The following is a 21084-nucleotide window of genomic DNA, read 5'->3' on the forward strand; positions in this document are numbered from 1 at the left end:
CCAGCAATGTTGAAGTCATAGGATACTCTTAGCAGTGTCAGTTGTGTTGACAGTTCGTGCAGCGCAGTCTATTGCCCGACAAATTTGTAGTACTTCTGAAGTGAATGCTGTGAAGTGTTTCCTTCAGTTTAGAATTTGAGTTGAATTCACAAGGGCTTAATTCAGGGGAGTGCAGTAGGTGGTATAGAACTTAGCAGCCCCATAAGTTAAACAAATCAGTAACAGCTTGCACTGTACGTCCTTGAGCATTGTCCTGCAAAATAATGGTCATGTCCTGCAGAAAGTGTCACCACTTCTGTCTCTTTGATGTTCATTTTTGGAACACAACATACGACCAGCTTAGAGACAGAAGTGATGACACTTTCTGCAGGACCTGACCATCATTTTGCAGAACCATGCTCAAGCACATACAGTGCAAGCTTTTGACTCATGGGGCCGCTATGTGCTATACACCTACTGCACTCCCCTGACTTAAGCCCTTGTGAGTTCAACTCAATTTCTAAAGTGAAGGAAACACTTCACAGCATTTGCTTCAGAACTGCTACAAATTCATCAGGCAATAGACTGCGCTGCATGAACTGTCAAAACAACTGACACTGCTAAGAGTATCCTACAACTTCCACATCACTGGCAATGGGTTATACACAATGCTGGTGACAACTTTGAAGGTCAGTAAAACTTTGAAACACACACCTATTTTGTACAAGCTGTTAATAAATAGTTGCCACTATTAAAGTTCCAACCCTCATATACGCAGCATGAGCAGTACTTATAAATATCTCGTTTGCAAGCTCACTTTATTAATGTGTTCCGATGCAGTTTGACTGGAAAGATATCCTTCTCAGTAATAAAAATTTTCTAACATCTGTCAGTCAGTTACTGAATACATACAGCCATTAATCATCATATAGTTGGTTCTTGATAGAGAAATACTAGGGCAAAAATGTATTATACAATTTCACATATTAATTTTTGAAACAACTTTTATTGTCCCTGCAATAAAAAGATCAAGAATTTCACAGCTCACATTATCCAATATGTCATCAAGAAACAAAAGATATAAATAATACATGTCATTCTCACTGATGATTCCATAAACATAAGACTAGAATCTCACCACTCTGTTTATGTGGAAAAAATTTTCCAGATCATAACACTTGAACGAACTGTTAAAATTGCTTGACTTTTTATCTACAACTGTGCTACATTTACAGAGTTCTTTTAACAGTGTCCCTTCTACTAATTCACAATTTAATGTCAGTTTTTCCTGATATATTGCCATTCTTTCTATATACTTATCTACACTGTAGTCATTGCTTGGATGTGATTGACAAAAATGTATGTAATGAGTTCACACATGTCTGTTCAGTAAATCAACAGTATGTCAAAGCCTGGTTATGAAGACCTATGGCACAGTTCACACGGTTTATGTTTCATTATAAGAGTTCACATATCATCTCACTCATTTCTGACATCAACACTCTTTGGTTTCTTCACAGTAACTTTGTAGAGCATTTGTCAGGCACCATCACAGTAGTGTACACCACAAAAGCAGACACCAATTAAGCCACACCTTTAGACATCATACGAACAGTATTCTTGAGGGCCTGACGTTTGTTGCAAAACCAAATACGTATCACCTCACGCTCATATCCCAACTGATGGGCAAGTGCTGTAATTTCAGTTCCTAAAGAAATAAAAAAGATAATATTAGCTGATTGTACAAAACTATGAAAACCATTTAGAAATATCTAATTTTTCTGCTTGAAAATAATGCAGTAAGTTGGATTTCAGTGCTTAAAAACAGTGTAATATTTAAATAAAGTATTTTAAGAGAGTGCAAACTTATTATGCACATGTAAACAATTCATTGTGGGAACTATAAATTAATTTTTTTATATAGGTTCATGTTTGCAGCATACTTGCTAATGACAGATCTAAAACAGGTTATAGCTATTTAATCATAAGCAGTGAATTCCACAATTCTTGACAGAAATTTCTGTAATAGATGACTCGAGCTCTTTTTGTAGCATTCATACAAAGGCATGGTTCTGGATTTGAGTCCTGGTCCTCCACATAACTTCAATCTGTCAGAAAGTTGTGTTAGTCATTTTAGCTATTGTGGACCCATGCTGAGCAATTTTGTTTTCCAGAAATCATTAACTGTGCTCATAGATGGGAACATCATGGTCAGTGCACAAATATTGTTCATTCAGTAATATTGCAGTAGTGCATGTGAGGTGCAATCAGCCTCTTTAATTAAACAGAAGGTAATACTTGCATTTTAAGTAGTTTATTGTGTGTGTGTTTGTGTGTGTGATTGAAGTAATATAAGTAATTCATCACTTCTGTAAATTCACAAAAATAATGTAAAAATGGTTTTGATCTTTGTTTTACATTCACTGCTGTTTTTCTACCTTATCCTTAAGTTATACCTGAACCACAATAACAAAATAATTGACAGAAAGCTGCTGACAGCTATCACAGCAACAAAAAAATCTAAGAATGAGACTGGTCACATCCTCAGTTCTTTTCACTATTTTGTATTGTTCTTTTATATCATGTGTCTGGAACCAGTGTGTTGCAGAAAACATGTGGAGTTAATTTGTTTATTTTGTTTCTGTATGCAGCATTTTTAATTTGCATAAGATGATGTTTGGAGTTAGCATCAAAATCTACTGCAATACTGCCAATTGAATTCAACAATTAATGCTAATAGGAGAATATGTTGAATGAATCCAGTAGAGAGCCAAACAGCTGTAGCTGCTGCAGCCACAGGTAACAGCAAACAAACACCACCCTTCCCACGTTCAAAGGTGCAGAACTGTCTGTCACTTTGTTTCTTCTGATCCAGATGTAACAACATTTTGTAAAGTCATATTTAATCTCAAAAATTAATAGTTCTTGTAAAATTATCCTGAATAAAAACCCATAAAGTAAAGTGTAGCAAAATTGCAGTCAGATACCATTCTTCTTAAAAGAGGTACAAGACTAAAAGCAAGATGGAGCAAAGAAAATGAAATGAAGGTACATTCCTTCTTGCTTGTGTAAATCATATGCTAAAAGATCAAAATCTTCATTCTAAACAGAGAGAATGATCTTGATGCAATAGTAGGAGAGGTCTGACTGCACTGTAATCATTTGCAAAGATGTAATTTAAATGTTTGTGATGGTAATCTCAGATATGAGTTTGGTTAGATTAGCTACATATCATTAAGAGACAGTTTCAAATTAGTGTGTATGATAAGCACAATTTTTTGTGACTCACAAGAAAACTATCTTTGTTTCATATATTATAAAAAAACATTAAAGTGTGAACAATCTTCAACCACTACGGTGTGTTGTTGATTTTCACTTATGGACCGTCTGACAGCAACTGAATAAAACACAATTTTAGTGCCATACGCGTTTCGCCTTTATTTTCTGCAAGGCATCATCAGTGGCCTGTAATATGTACATATGTTAGCTATTTTATTTACATTTTTGTCACTGTGCCTATAGGTTATAAACAGTTCTGGTGGTTGGTATTTCCTATAAAGTAGTAATGTTTTGAACTGTACTTACAGGTTGCGTAGACAGTTTCTTACATATTACGCTCCTGCTATATTTTTGGTCTTATTCTTCAACCAATTCTCCTAGAGATATACTCATATATAATATATCATTCAGAGAGCTCACCTGATGGATGTGTGTTCCTTTCAAAGTGTGCATTTAGCAGTTCTAGAGCTTGAGGAGTGAATGATGTACGACGCTTTCTCTTTTTTGAGGGCTCCACTCCAATGAACTCCGTTAGGTGATTTTGTCCACTCTTGTATCTGAAAGATAAGTATTCTTATTTTATGAAAATTGATAATATTTTTCTTTCATGGAATGATATTGGATATTTGGAGCGCTGATGGATGGTATAGGAAATTGGTTCCAGTATCTATGTACTGGGAAATAGGTTTCTTTTTACTGTAAGTGTGGTATACTGTTGACAACACTGTACACAAGGGACCATTTGGAGTGAAAGACATACTAGCTGTCATCATTTCTAGCTCATGTGTCTCATACAGGTGTTTTTAGGACCATCAGATTGGTGGAGTTTGATATTCCAAAAGGTGGATCAGTAAGCAGAAGAGCCCAAGTTAATGCACTGGAAGGCAGGTGAGTTGGGGACCTGGAGGAATAACGGCAAAGTATAGCTTGGTTACATGTTCAGATCACAAAGATTTCATCAAAATGTGAGTCAGAGGTTCAAGGTTTTTTTTGGTCAGGAACAATGCCTCTAGACAGCTTCCAAAACAGGATGTCAGGAAGGGCACCACAGTAATGCCCACGGCTACAAACCTGTTTCAAGGAAAAGTAGTTGTGTAAACAGATGTCATTGATCTTTTTTATGGGAATAAAGGAACTGGCATTGGCAGGAAACTGGGGGATATGATAATGTTTAGTCAAAACTGGAGAAATTATGCTGTTCAATCATAGCAAGGCAATGGGCATGAGGAATCCAATGCTTAACTTGCTTACCTGCTCATTCTCATAGCAATTTTACCTCACTTTGCCTTTCTTGAGATTTTCCTTGCAATCTTCCCAGTCTTTCCATTTCTAATCCCTCCTTGATGTTCTTTAAATGTGGTGATTGTCTACTGTCACACTATGTTTATTTTTCCAATTACATTTTTCTAGTGTCACATTAATTCTCTGATTGAGGAAAATGACACAATCATTAATTCAATAGTATTCATAAGTACCTCTGCAGCTTCAGAAGATGGGCGCACGCAAGCTACAAGACATACAGAAGCTGACATGTATCAGTGGTTGAGCATCCCTCCAAGTTTTTAACTCAACTTACAGGTGTAAAGCATGACAGCAGCCTGCTTTGGAAATCTGTTCATTGGGTTGCCTATCTATAAGTGTGACCTAATATGATACAATAGTAGGAGCACATGACCTGCCTCCATTTTCTGACATACCTGACCCCTAGCATAACTATGCTATAGTGAGTATTACAAATCAGAGGGTGGAGAGATACTCTGTTCATTAATATGGGACTTTTTCTGTGTCTCTTGTAGTCTTTGCACTTTTTTGGGCTTCTGGAATCCTGAAGGTACTTATGAATAACACTGCATATTGGCGTTGAATTTTGCTGAAATGAGATTCAAATCCTGTGGTTCCAGGTCAATACCAAGTGAGTTCCTTCAAAAGCCCAGTGACCATTTCCTTTCTCACTCTTATCTGACTCAGCACACCAGCTCGATGTCAGCAAGATATTAAAAATCTAAAGCCCCTTCCTTTAAGACTATGAAAATTGCAATGTTCATTCATTTATTCATTCATTCATTCCTCATGTTCCACAGATCCCACCAAGAAGGCAAAACTTTAGGGATATGGAACAAGCCAAGGCATACATTAAAAGAAGACAAGTATACCACAAAAACTTAATCTATAGACTGCATTAGTACTGATCAGTACTAATCATACTAATGCCAGCTAAATTTAACTATGTAAATTAGAAAGAAAGCTGCTACTTAGAAATATCTGGTGTCCTTGATTTACTAAATAACTGAAGTTTCTCTTCTATTGTTTTGCTACAGAATTCTTGAGCATATTTTATGTTTGAATGTAACAAATTTTCTTGATGGTGAAATGCTTCTACTCACAAATCAATAAGGAATAGAAAACATCACTTGTGCTGAACACAACTTTCCGTTTTCTACCACAATATTCTGTGAACCATGGATGAAGAGCAACAGGCAGATTCCAGATTTCTAGATTCCCAGAAAAAGTTTGACACAGTACCACATTCCAGGCTGTTAATGAATGTCTGAGTATACAGAAGAGGTTCTAAGATATGTGCTTGGCTCAAAGACTTTTTAAGTAATAAAGCCCAGTACATAATCCTTGATGGCGAGTGTTCATCAGAGGCAAAAGTATCATCAGGATTTCCTCAGGGAGGTATAATATGACTGCTCTTGTTCTCTAAACAGGTAAATGGCCTGACAGATGTGATGAGCACTCTAAAACTGTTTTCTGATGATGTTGCAGTGTACAGGAAAGTGTTGTCTTTGAGTGGTTGTAGGAGGACACAAGGCGACTCATATAGAATTTCTATTTGACATGATGAATAGCAGGTTAATCGAAATGTGGGAAAATGTAAATTAATTCAGATGACCGGGAAAAACACTCATGTAGTATTGGAATACAGTATTGGTACTGTGCTGCTTGAAACAGTCAGATCTATTAAATATCAAGGCATAATGTTACAAAGTGATAAGAACTGGAACGAGCACATAAGGTCAATAATAGTGAAGGTGAATAGTCGACTTCAGCTTATTGGAAGAATTCTAGGAAAGTATAGTTCATCTATAATGGAGATCATGTAAATATCATTTTTGCAATTTCTTTGTGAGTACTGTGTGAGTGTTTGGTACCCCAGCCACTTCACATTAAAGAGAAACATTGAAGCAGTGCAGAGGGGTGCTGCTGTAAATGTTACTGGTAGGTTTGATCAATATGTATTATAAAAATGCTCTGTATACTCACACATGAATACCTGGAGGGAAGAAGATCTTCTTTTGATGAAACACTATTAACAAAGTTTACAGAACCAGCTCTTGCAACAGACTGCAAAGCAACCCTAAGGCCACTAACATATACTTTGTATAAGGGCTATGAAGATAAGATAAGAGAAATCATTGTTCGTGTGGAAACATACCGTCATTTTTCCCTTGCTCCATTTGCATATGAAACAGGAAATGGAAAGCCTAACATTGGTATGGGATACACTTCATCATGGTGGCTTGCAGAGTATGTATGTAGATGTGAATGTAATATTTATTTGACTCACTGGTATTTTTAAAGAAAGTACTTACTTACATCTGTAAACTCAGAGATCCGTTTACAATATATTACTACTGGTCATGTGGCTAACAGAACTTTTCAATCCTTGAACCTAACAAGAAAGACTAATGACATTCACTTTTAATTTTCTTTTGAACTGGTGGCTTTCACAAAATAAAATGGAACAAAAACACGTTGGACTAGGTGTCCTCATCTTACATTAAAATCATAACTTTTCTCAGTGGCTGTCAATCTGGTGCTTATCCAGAGCTCACAACAGCCCCTGGAGCTCTGCATATGCTCTCAACTTGACACTCTTGGAGCCAGTAGCAGGTTACCAGGACACGGCCTGGAGCTGCGCGTGGTGTGAGACGGGACAGCCATTGAGAGATGTTCTGATTTTAAATTAAGATGAGGACTCATAGTCCAATGTATTTTTATTCATTTTATCTGTGAATGCTGCAGTTGTGTTTGTAGACTTTTTAGCATTTTAACTTCATGAGCTAAATTTTACAAGCTGATGATTAGAGCATTGTCTCTTGAAACATATTACTGAGTTGTGTGAAGGACAACAATTACAATTGAATGCTACCAATTCTTACTGTAACTTAATGCAAAATTAAATATTTGTAGTGATCTAGTGAGTTAAAATGCAAAAATAGCTGGAGCAAGCTATATTTTGGACCTACCAGAAAGTCTATGATAAGTACAACGTGAACCCTATTCAAAAATAAATAACTGAAAAGCAAAAGCAAATGAAAGAAGTCTCAAATAGTATCAGCTGCCCTATGTGCAATATGAGAGAATACTTCATAGGAAGTAGAAGGATATGCAAGCAATGCAGAAAAAGAATCCAAGCAGAAGCAAAGATAGGAAATTTAAAAAAGGAATCATAATACCTGGGACCAGTGCCTGTCACTAAATAAGGCTGACTTTATTTGCAAGTTGCATCAGGTTTGCAAGAGAAACTGTAAGTGACCATCTTATTACAAAAAATAATGATAAAACTTAATTTTCACATAATGACTCTATAAATGAAATGAGAAATTTGGGGTTGTGATAGTTGCAGAAATATTTGTGTGACCATAAACATGAATACAAAATACTCTCTATGAGTTAATGTATGGAATTTGCAGTCTAAAATTGTTTGGAGTTATTCTGTCAAGTGCACATTAGTTCAGGAGACAGAAGAGTTTCTTCTTTTTGCTTGCATGACCGATAAATGAATCAGGGCTGACAAATATAAAATGTCAAAATAATGTCATCTTTGTTTCAGACATACCTGTTTCACCAGCTGGGAAATAGATACTGATTTTATTTTATATACTGTTACCAATTGCTTTAATACTATTTAATAAGCTTGTTTTAGATATCCTAGCCTGTGAATAAGTATGTGTGTTGAAGAGACATGGATTGAGACTGGTGTTCCAACTTGCCTCCAAGATACACGATATGTTATGTCTCATTAAGGACAACATACTTTTTTGAGTTCCTGGTGTGTAAGGTGTCCCCTGTGAATGTGGAGCATTTACACAGAACAAAATATTCACAGTGTTGCTGAGCAAAGCACTCATGATCCATCAAACAAAGAGAACTTGAGAAGTCGTTCATGGCTGAACATTGCCTAGAAAATGGACATAAATATAATTTGAAAAGATGAGAGTTTTGGCTCAAACATCTTCCTACTTGGTTTCTGTTATAAAGTAAGTGGCCAAAATTATAATAAACAGCGAAAATTGTGACAGAGACCAAGTGAACATACTTATTAGCGCAGGAAGTGGGGCTTTGGACATCAAGGAAAACAAACATGGAGCCTTGGCACTTGTAGGGACAAGGGAGTGAAAGTTTCAAATGTGATGCCAGCCCCTCATACCAAGTGATATCACTGAGTCCCATGGGAGGACAGAGCTACTGTGAGTACCCAACTTGCCTTCTGCACATGTGTCACTTCGGCCTTCTCCAGGAAGTTGCTATTGCAGAATACTGTGCCAGCCGTGACAGTCAGTGACTATAACCGATAATGGTATGATGGTGCAGACAGCTAAGAAAAGATCAAGTGTTTTATTCAAAGTGACACAGCTAGTAAATGGAGAAGATTTTACTGAACCATACCACCATGAAAGACACTGAGGCACCCTGTGATTAAGTTGGAGAAAATGTCCAGGGTAACCACTTTAATTAAGAAACAACTTTTAGACCAAAGAACTATTCCAAATTTTTAGCTAGTTTTAGTGTAATTCCTATTTCAAAAAGTATTTTACTTTATATTTTACTTGTATTCAACTGGTGTAATAGAAAATCTTACCTCTCCTCTGCTTCTTTCATCCACATTTCTAAGACAGGTTTGATTTTCTGTGCACTCTTCGGAGTTATGTCTAGCTTCTCAAACCTACAAATGCAATTTTTTGTGTTAGTATACCATCATTTACATTCATAGACAATTTCATTAAAACCATATTATTTACATGCATTAAATTAAGTGGATTTCATGCAGGAAGGTGTAAGTCTAATAGCAAGATTCATCTGTAAGTTGTATTAATTCTATATCTTAATGTCAATGAAAATGAAAACTATAGATTGATAACCAAAGTTCTCACTATGATCATTTTATAGAGAAGCTTCAATGATTGCCTTAGTATGAAAGCTAAACAACTTTTCAGTTATACTCTGTGTACTTAAATGTTGTTTGTGACTATTTATCCAAAGTTAATGCTATTCTGTTGTTATTGAAGGCGTAAAAGCTTTGAGTAATAGTGTCATATTATATGCTTATTTCTACTTTTGGATTAACTTTTTTCAGTTGCAGACTCATTAGAGATGTGTAATTGATCAGTTTTGATCCGTGAGGGGGAAGAGATGAACTGTAACATTGCTCACTCAATCATCACAGGATATACCTGGAATGTTTTCAGGGAAGCCACATTTGTTAAGGTGGCTACCTAACTCAGTTCTTCTTTTATACTGTGGTTACAATTTATGAAATATTTTTGTCTTAAAATGTAGTTGCTCATTTCTCTGTAAACTGAAATTAATCATTCAAAGCACAGTTCTCATAGGTACAGTGCTTTGTTGTATGCTCTCCTTATCAAAAACTATCATTAGCCGAGTTTGAATGTATTACATCTCATTTAAAACATGTTGTAGGTCAAATGAAAGTGAATGCAATTTGTTCAAATAATTAATCTCAAAGATGAACTGTAATTAGTGAATGGTAATATTAGATATAAGCATTTTTTAGTTGAATCAACTTTTTATCAAAACAGTTACATGATATATATGTATAGTATATTGCATCTGCTTGTAGGGAAAAAAGAAAACACTGCGTAAATTGACACCTAGAGAAACAAATGTCTTTGTCAGATATAGATCTTCATAGATCATGAATTTCTCTAAGATAGGTTCTTTTAAAATTGTATGTATTCTGTGCTGTCTTTTGCAAATTAATCTGGTTCCCTACAATGTAATAAAGAATCTTTACTGCAGTCTGTTTCTGCATTACCATAAATCAGTGTAAATAAAATAAAATAATTTTTCTAATAAATATGCTCTTAATGATTGATTGATGTTGAGTAAAAAAGCCACATAGCAAACTAAATTCTAGCAAATACATGCACATCTAATTTATAAAAACATAAAGAAAATAATTCTGATTACAGGCAGCAAAATCATTTATATTATGAAAGCAACATGCAGTTACAAGAAGCACTAAAAAGGAATTAAGCTGAAATGGTTACTCAGAGGCCAGGCAAGAAGATTGTATAAATTATTTGACATGCACCAATTTACAGAACAACTAGACTCGTACTACATGCATAAAAGAAACATCCAGGGTTGCCAAGCAATTTCAGTTTCATAACTGTCATGTTTATTAAAGCTGACTGTAAATTCTACTGAAATATTGATGATCAACTGAACAAGTAAAGTTACTGTTGTAGTGCACAGAATCTCCATTTTACTCAATAATAATGTTGGCAACCCTGAAAAAATATTCACTAATGCCAATGCCCTGGCTCACTGATGAAATAAACATAAATCAAATGATGTGTCAAAAATCTTAGGAAATTTAATTTTATATAATGTTTAAAAATCCAATGCTAAATCCCTTGCAACCATCACAATGTAATGGACTGTGAAATTTTACTGTCTAAATAATTTTCCTCTTTCCAGTCTGTTATTAACAGGCACATCATATGAAACAGCATTCCAAAAAATAACAAACATCAAAACAAAAGTGAGTGGAGGGGTATTGGCTTTTCCAACAAAAACGTAATCCACTTTATTGTGAAGATTACGCTTAAGTTGTTTGAAGTTTGCGTGCTGTAAGTTTTAATTTATTTGTGAAAGGGATTAGGCTGAAACAGTAAGATATGTTAGGTGCAGTAGAAGTAAAGAAGATAACCAAACGTATGAGAATAACACGTACATAGCCTGTTGCTGTGACGCAAGGTGTGCAGCACAGTACATCTGAGTGGCCAGGGCACTGGGGACAGAGTAAAACACACTTACTGAGAACTTTATTGCCACTTGCTTTAACTTTTTGCCACAACACATGCCATACTAATATTATTAACTTCTTGTAAAACTGCAGACACAATTATATGGTAATGTGGGAGGAATGTGACATCTGGCAGACTTACCAAGAAATTCTGTATTAATAAGAATGAAAGTTTATACATCTTGCATGTTAGTGTGTTGCTAAAGAGACAGTACTAATCTCCAGAAACACATTACATTAATTCAGCAGTCACCTATAAATACTAGTTGCTTTCCGATTTTGGTTTGAATAACTAATATCAGATTTCAGATCTCTTCTTTTGTGCCCAAAACCTTTCCTTCAATGGAGTTGGAATAATTCCATAGGGGTCAATTTTGAAGATATGCAAATCATGATTGAATTCTCTTAACATTTCTCATTTACAGGCAAAATAAAAAGAAATGCTCTCACTTTCCAACTTTCGCAGCCCATTACCAGATGCACTAAAAATAATTTTCGTGATATATTCAGTAAGTTCTAGCACTTCATAGCATCATATAAATGAGTTTGAAATTAAATGAGATATTCTTTGAAATTTCATGAACACTGAGTACTTCTTTAGCTCAGTATTGCTTTTTAATTTAATTTATTTCATCAATGTCATATTCTGTCAACAGAGATACCACAGAAATTGAACCTTTAGAGGTATTTGCTTAAAGGAAGATGCTTACCTTCGGGTAACATTAGTAGTGTTGGCTTGAACTGCTGTGCTTAGTATTTTAGTATAAAACAATCTTTTGTGTTTCTTAGCTTTGAGATTTAGTTCACTCACAGCAGTATGTGCTCTCTACCACTAACAATGCAAAATTTGACAAACCCTCTTCATAAAACTTGTAGCCCCATACTTTTCATACAAAATGTAATGATGTTTATGAAATAAATTAATTTTTTTCAATCTCTTTACAGTTAAACATACAACTGAGAGACAAGAAAGCACCATCAAACCTGACATGATATCTATCTTACCATAAATAATGTAAAGGCCTGGTCAGAACATCAACAGTTATGAAAAGGATAGATTGCTACTCATCATAAAGATGAGGCACATTGAATTTCAGACAGGCACAATAAAAATACTGTTACACACTGAACTTTCAGCCAAAGCCTTCTTCAGAAGAAAAGGGAAAAACGCATAAACTCACACAAGCAGGTGCACCTCATGCATGCACAACAGCGGCCATAGGTGCATGAGGTGTGTCTGTGTGAATGTGCATGTGTTTCTCTTTCTTTTCTGAAGGATGCTTTGTGCAAAAGCTCAGTGTGTAATAATCTTTTCATTATGCCTGTCTGCAACTCAAGTGTGTCACCCTTACAGTGAGTAGCAATCTATCCTTTTCATAATTGTTGACACTACTAAAAGTTATGCAGTACATCTATTCTTGTTTACAAAGTGCAATGGATAAGAACTTTTTCATCTAAATTTACAAATAACAGAAACAAATTGGAAATGAGTATAAAGATGTGGTTTATATCATTCTTGTGTGTGTGATAAAATTCACACAGATGTTACGAAAGCTATCATGAAAGCTTTTTACTTATTTATGAGTATGATGGACAGGAATTATCAAACAATGGAAACTCCTGGTTGGAATATCAACAACATAAGGAAAAAAGAGACTGCTACTTACCATAAAGATGAGACATTAAGTTGCAGACAGACACAACTGAAAGACACTTACATATTAGCCTTCATCAGAAAAAGAAAGAGAAATATACACACATTCAATCACACAAGGAAGCATCATCTCCAGCAGTTTGGACCAAAATGAGCATTTGGTCTGAGCTGCCACAGATGAGGGTCATGTGTGCATGAGGTGCACTTGACAGTATGAATGACTGTGTGTGTGTGTGTGTGTGTGTGTGTGTGTGTGTGTGGGCGCACGCGCGATGGCATGCGTGTGTGTGTGTGTGTGTGTGTGTGTGTGTGTGTGTGTGTGTGTGTGTGATGAAAAGACTATGGTCAGAAGCTAATATGTGTCTCATAATTATTCCTGTCTGCAACTTAAAGTGACATTTTTCTGGTAAGTAGCAATTTATCTTTTCCTTAGACTGTGGATATGAATGAGCAGTATTTACATCATCCTATTGTTCCTTCCAGTTACCTAATGTGGCTGTCCACCATTCAATTTAATGCCCTCTCCCTCTCTCTCTCTCTCTCTCTCTCTCTCTCTCTCTGCAGTTGAGTCAGTAATCTTCTCCAGGTAGTTTCAGACATTTTGAAGATGGCTGTGAATGTCTACATACATACTCTGCAAGCCACCATATGGCGGTATGTGATGGATAGATTAGAATTTACAAAAAGGGAAACATAAATAGCTGTAATTTCATGGAACAATTTACATTGATTTTGCTTTAATTTCTACACTGTTCCCAATTACTATTAAGAATTTGTTTGTATAGGTTACTATGAAACAGACAAGTGTGTTCCAAAATGGCAGAAAAACATTGTGTTATGGATGAAATAAAAGGAATACTACAACTGAAATTAAATGAATGCTGTACTGTTTGCTAGTGCATTAGGCAAATATTAGCAGTGGGCTGTAGAAAGATCCTAGGAATAAAATCCAAAATGAACAAAAATAAATAGGGCTAGCAACATCAATGGGTACAAATTCTCAACATATTCTAATAACACCTTTGTACCAAAAGATTAATATGTGAAGGCTTTGCCTGGTTACATGTATGGCCCTAATTTCATGATGACAAAAATATAAAACTTCTGGACAGATTAAAACTGTGTGCCAGATTGGGACTCCTACTTGGGACCTTTGCCTTTTGTGGGCATGTGCTCAACCAACTGAACTACCTAAATACACCTCAAGATCCATGCTCTCAGCTTTACTTCCACCAGTACCTCATCTCTTACCTTCCAAACTGGTAATGGCAGAAGTAAAGCTGTGAGTATGGGTCGTGAGTCATACTCAATTGTCAAAGCACTTACCCGTGAAAAGCAAAGGTCCCAGATTCATGTAGCAATCCAGCACACAGTTTCAATCTACCAGGAAGTATCATAACATCACACACTCATGTGCAGAGTGAAAATTCATTCTGGTAACTAGATCTGCCTGATTCATATTGAATGATTTGAGATTTCATCCACGTTTTTTTTGAAAGAACATTAACAGTATATCTGAATGTAATAATAAAACCTATTATAGCCTGCAAGAATGTGAGCCTCAAAGAGACACACTTACATAAGTGTTCATAAAATGTTATCACCAATGTGCACTACAGATAATGGAAGCAAGCGAAGATCCACAAGTTTTTAAGAGCAACTGGACAAATGTGATGTCATCAATGCACTTATGGTAATATGAAAATTTCTTCTTTTTTTTTTTTCACTGTGCCCCAAAACATACTATACAATGGTATAAAAGGACTATTCTGAACAAACTAATGATTTAAGTGAAGATAGCCGAAAGATGTAGAAGTGCAATTGAAAAGTTCCAGAGTTAGATGAAAAAGATAATGGTATAAGAACTATTCAAAATTAGTGTCTTCTTCTAGAACTGGATAACTTCTAAAGAAAAAAAAAAGACTTAAAACATAGGTGGCCAAAATAGAAATTTGAATTACATAACATCAGCTTCATCAAAACAATGTAGTCTGTACATTACCCTTCTCATAACTGTATCATTGCATAGTTTAAGTCTCTTTAATTCTTTCACATTTCATTATTTTATTTCAGATTGGCATTTAAGCTACATGATATCCTTTTCTCCCTTTGGGTTTATCAGGAGCTCTGAATATCTATCAAATTATTTAAATGTATATATACTGACAACAACAAAAAAAACTGCAGCACCAAGAAGGAGATGTGGGACATACATGCTGGTAGGTATTTTTCTACTACTGAAAGATGATGACTCAAATTTCACACCAGTCACATTAGACTGGTGCTAGTAGTGCCACTATGAGGATGTAAATCAGGTTTGGTTTATGTACACACTGTAATGGTCATGAGTATTAGTTTATCTCTGAGATTGGACTTGGTGATTTGATGCTAGTCAAAAATGCCTTTAAAGCAACAAAGACACCATTATAAGAACCTCACAGCAATTGAACAAGGTCATGTATAAGGCTATGAGAAGCTGGATGTTCCTTCTGTGATATTGCAGAAAGGTTTGGCAAGAATGTAGCCACTGTACATCATTGCTGGCAGTGGTGGTCATGGAAAGGTATGGCCGCAAAAAGACCAGGCTCCAAACGACTGTGTGGTGCTCCCAAGAGGGAAGACCACTACGGTCGACATACGGCTCTGATGTACTGTACTGGATTGGCAGCAGCAATCTGAGCACCGGTTGGCACCACAGTGACACAACGAACTGTTACAAATAGGTTACTTTCAAGGATGACCTGCAGTATGCTTTACACTGACCCCAGATGAATTCCAAGGAGTGTTTCCCAACAGGAAAGCACTCACCCACACAAAGCTATTATAAACCAACATTCTCTACAGAGTGGCCTGTTTGATCACCAGATCTGTCTCCAAGTGAGCACATATGAGACATAATCGGAGGACAATTCCAGTGTCATCCACAACTACCATTAATCATCCCTGTATTGACCAAACAAGTGCAACAGCCATGGAAATCCATCCCACAAACTGATATCTAGCACCAGTACTACACAAGTCATGCACATCTGCATACTTGCATTCAACTTCCTGGCAGTTAAACTCATTTTTAATGTACCAGCATTTCACGTTTCCTATAGCTCTTCTTGCCCTTACATTAACTAGACAAATGTGTTCTTGAAATTTCATTACTCTGTATTTCTTATCTTTTGGTGTCGTGACTTTTTTTCCAGCGATGTAGATACAAATATTGCCTGTATGAGGTTCACTCTGAAAATTTTGAAGGTATAATCTGAATTTCTTCTCTTGTTTTAAAACTTTGTGTAGTATTTTCTAAAATTATGCTTCTGTGTTTTGTACGTATATGCCTCCTAGGAATGCTTCCTAGCACACACAATTGCTTCCAAGGGCTAAAACACTGCCTTTGGATGCTATCTTAAGTTTTGGAAACATAAATAAATCAGATGTGACCAGATGTTGGCTCTGAGAGGGATTCAGTGTGTCTATATTTCAGAACCATCCAGAAATTTATGTTTTGGCTGCACTTTGAGTTGTTGCATTGTTGTGATCAAACAATATCCGACACAATAAAACCTTTGACTATTTCCCCCAGATTCTTTTTTAAAAAAACCTAGGAACACATACCTCATTATGCCAGTCTATTTTTGTAGCTGTACCTTCTTCAGGTGTGATTGTGCTGATGTCTCTACTTACAGTGAAGCAGTAAGCACCATCCCCCCCCCCCCCCCCCTCCCCCAAACACACACACATTTCCTACTTTCCTTTTGTTAGATGACTGTCATCTGTCTTTCTCAATCTTTCTCTGAGCACATAAAGTGCATTTTCTACAGAAGATGTATCTAAACATGTGAATTAACCTTTACCTGAAGTGAATTTATTTATTTCTGAATTCATTTTTCCAATGGACAAAACGCAGAAATGGTCACTGAGAAGGTCTCCCCATCATGTTTACCAGCATTGACTCTTGAAACTGAGTCATCAATTACAATTTCTAATACTGAATTTCATTTTTCCAGAATTAAACAGATCAAGCTAATGTTGACGGGACTTTGTGAACTGAATAATGTGCTATCTGCTCACTGCACGACTTCCTAACAAGAAGGCTCTTGTGGGAGATTTTAACAATGCCCACCAGTTTAGCCCAAACAATAAATTTTATGCACTAATGGGTGTAGGCTTCCTCTTCAATCTTTCTCTGAGTACACAAAGTGCAGTTTTTTTGGGAGGAGATGTTTCATTTGAAGTAGATTTGTTTATCTCTTAATTCACTGCATCAATGGATAACAATGGTCAATGAAGAAGAAGCATCCACAAATAGCCAATGTAAAGGCTCAAGGCAATGATCTACACTAAAATCCAGTGCAAACTTATAAAAAAATACTGCACAAAAATGTTCCTGGTTTATTTCCACGGTCGACAAAAAGTCAATACATTAAAGTATTTTCATTACTTTTATTGGTGCACATGGTTGAAACATGCAGCAACTGTTACATTGCATTGATCTCACAAATTGGTACAGTGCCTCAAATGTTGGACTGCTGTTTGAGAGGAGTGATTTCATTCCTCAGCAAGTCCATAACTTGCAAACTAATTTATGGAGGTGTCTCATTTTGGTGAAAGTGTAACTTAAAGTCCAACTTAAAGATATCACTGTAGGTGTTCGAAATGGTCACCATTAACATCCACACACAAACAATGCCGCAAAACTGCAGCACAAATTGCTGACTGCAACATGTCCAGTTGGATATTTGCACATGAATTTATGATGGATTCCTGAAGTTCATCCATTGTGCATGGCTTTTGTCAATAAACGACATCCTTCAGTGTTCCTCACAGGTAAAAGTCCAGAGGAGTTGGTCTGGTGAACGTGGTAGATACTCCACAGCACCTCTACGGCCTATCCATCTTCCTGGTAGATTTTCGTTGAGATATGCCCTAATATGATTTTGGTAGTGGTCTGGGGCACCATCTTGTTGAAAGTAAACTCTTCCATCTCCATACAAGTCTCGGATGGCAGGTAAAATGGATGTCCGAAGCTTCTGAAGATACATCTCACCGGTAACTGTGCTGACAAAGAAGAATGGCCCAATCCAACCCACACCACACATTTACTCCTGGAAAATTCACGGCTTTGTCTACATGGTTGTTCAGATTTTCGGTGGCCCAGCAGATGCAATTGTGGCAATTTACTGTACCATTGAGTTTGAACTGTGCCTCATCAGACCACACAATCATCTCTGCAAACTCTTCATCATTGTGCACCCTGTTAGTAAACCACTCGCAGTACTCCATTCTATGATCTGGGTTGTCCTCATTCATTGCGTGTAGCAATCGTGGGATGTAGCACTTCCACTTTGCTGTCTTCAAAATTCGCCGAACACTTGAGTGACTCACTCCAGTTTGATGAGCACACTGTCTCACAGATTTCTGTGGTGAGCAAGTGAATTGTTGTAACACATGATGGGAGTTAGCTGGGCTTGTTACTGTTACAGGTCATCCAGATTGTTATTTGTGTAAATCTTTAATGCAGCCTTCGGCTTCAAATTTGTCTTGAGTGCAACAAATCATTAAACTTATTGGTGGCTCTGTTTGGTACTTATTTCGCCACCGCCATTGAACCTCATTAATGTTTTTGTACTTCAAAGCTGACTTCCTTGTACTTCAAAACTGACTTCCTTTCATTGAATGTAAGCCTTGCACCAGCCATGTTTACTCGAGTAACTAGGTGCAACTAAGAACAAAACACTGACTATCTGGTGACTGGCATCTGACAAAACAAAACAACGTAATACAACACTTGTGTGGTGATTGCCGGAACTACAAACTATTACACTACCAAAGATGAGACAACTCCACTAGTCAGTTTGGCAGTTATGGACTTTTAAACAGTGGGTACATTTTTTTCGACCCCTCTGTATGTACTTTAGAGTGCCTTGCAGAATCTGGATGCAGATTTACATTATTGTTTTCAAAATGTGTTATAGAGTGTGTTTATAGAATGCGTTTTCATTAGTTATGAATGCTTTTGTATGTATACTTGGACTGCATTTCAAACATGGGCTTCTTGGATAGGAAATGCTAAAATTTAGAACATATAGCACTAACAAAATTATTGAGTAATCATTAACGGATGAGGGAGATACTGAGAGAGATTGTACTGTCATCTTCAACCATAATGCACATTCACATGTCTTTACATATGCACTGCAATTTGGACATATGCCGCAAAGGCATTGTCAGGCTGCTTTTCAGTCATTCCTTGCCTTTGGAGAATTTAAAGAATGTGCTATGGGGCTCCATAAACTCTTGCTACATAGATAAAAATATCTGCAGTCTTGAAGGAGAAGGTCTTAGCAGAAAAGAGTTTTAATCTGGAACTCTAATTCACTCTTCATAATCTGTTTTTGCTGACACTGTTACATGAAAGTTGCTAATGATCTACAGTTTTAGTTATTGTCCCTCAGGAAAGTTCTCTTTGTCAAACTGATATTATGACAGTCTAAATTCCATGGTACAAACAAGACAGAAACAAAAAACAAAGGAAGACAACACACCTGCAAATGAATGTTTGGTGATTTAAAGGCATGCTTAAAAGCTCAGAACATTGCACTAACTTTCAAGCTTCTACTCTGATATCAACACACACCTCTACTCCTTAACCTCTCTCTCTCTCTCTCTCTCTCTCTCTCTCTGTCTTCTGCTTTTCCTTGCACACAAAAACACACACTTACAAAGTTGTACAATGTTCTGTTCATACAAACTGTTATCAGCTTATCTGTGGAAAAAGGCAATTGTATAGTGTTTCCTCAGACCTTGCATGCACAGGATGCATAGGATACATACAATCTTAAAATCAGTACATTAACATTATGACAAAAATAAATCTGACATGATATAATGTACTGTACTGGACACTGGTATGGAGAAGTACCAGACATGCCTCGTGATCTCTGGACTTCTGCAAACTGACCTACTGTCAGAAAATGGTGTCGTTGATATGATACTGGAGGACTCCAAAAGATAAAGGAAATGACCACAATGTATCGAGGGGATATCTTACATTTATAAGAGAAGCGAAATCTGATGCACCAGTTTAAATACTACAACTCAACAGGAATTTTGTTAGAAATGATCTTTTAGCATCAGGTCTTGCCCTACTTACATCAAACAACAGGCTCCTAAGCCTGTGAGTAAATTAACAACTTTTAAAGATTTGAACAACATATAATAAAACTTGAAATATATTACAGAGGACAATGTGATGTCATGATTTCCTAAACTGTGTTTGCAATTAAGCACAGTTATAAGATTATGACTCTGTTTTGCATTGTGTGACAAAATTTTGAAATCAGCTCTACAGCAGTACGTTCAGAACACTAGTGATGTGGGAAAGATGTAGGAATATAAAGGAATTCAGTTAGGAAATGAATTGTTTGAAACTCTGGAAGAATCAGGTTTTATGTATGTACTGATAGAGAAGAAAATAGTTGAAAGTCGTTTATAGTACTGTTTAGCTTCAAGTTGCACAAATGGTATCACAGTGTTTGTGTGACCAAACACTGCAAAACATAATAAAAGAATTTTATTTATAGGATGATCACTGCAGTACTTCTAGTCTATGTGAGAAAATGGTTTTTCATGTACTGTTTTTCCCTGTTTCATATTTCATACTATTTTGTTCTACACAAAGTTCATATGAGTCATTAAAAGATCATCATCAAGTGTAGAGAACAAACATAACAATATTCTGTTTGGTGTACAGTTCCATTTTCAGCTAGCTTAATGTCCATGAACTGCAGCCAGCCAAAATTTTCCTCCTAGTAAAAACCTGGTCATGGCAATAGCTTTGCATAACCTTTCATTGCATTTACTAATGATTTACAGTTTCCACAGAACAGTGAATTTTGAGAGGATCATAAAGATTTAGATTAGTACTTGTTCCATAGATCATAAATACAACACTTCGTAATGATGTGGAACATGTCAGGTTAATAAAAGGGGTCTATACAAGTATTACATTGCACAAAATATTACATGAACTTAATTTTTTTGTGGGGGTTGGGGAAATTACCCACTTACTATATCCAAAAATTCATCTAATGAGTAGAAGGTGCTGCCATTAAGAAATTCT

General features: G+C 36.2%; 1 protein-coding gene across 3 annotated transcripts in view; it reads right to left on the minus strand.

Moving 5' to 3' along the window:
- Nucleotides 1-998: 998 nt before the first annotated feature.
- Nucleotides 999-21084, minus strand: part of LOC126475308 (POU domain, class 3, transcription factor 2) — a 654696-nt gene continuing 634610 nt past the window's right edge. For 2 of the 3 annotated variants that reach the window (XM_050103081.1, XM_050103083.1), the window contains 4 exons: nucleotides 11246-11302; nucleotides 9128-9211; nucleotides 3679-3815; nucleotides 999-1687 (listed from right to left, as the gene is read on the minus strand). In XM_050103081.1, coding sequence (XP_049959038.1) covers nucleotides 1563-1687; nucleotides 3679-3815; nucleotides 9128-9211; nucleotides 11246-11302 — 403 coding nt within the window. In that variant the 3' untranslated portion in view covers nucleotides 999-1562. The remainder of the gene's footprint in view (nucleotides 1688-3678; nucleotides 3816-9127; nucleotides 9212-11245; nucleotides 11303-21084) is intronic. The other variant, XM_050103082.1, reaches the window with a different exon arrangement.

This window comes from Schistocerca serialis, chromosome 4, assembly GCF_023864345.2.
Source record: "Schistocerca serialis cubense isolate TAMUIC-IGC-003099 chromosome 4, iqSchSeri2.2, whole genome shotgun sequence".
NCBI lineage: Eukaryota > Metazoa > Arthropoda > Insecta > Orthoptera > Acrididae > Schistocerca > Schistocerca serialis.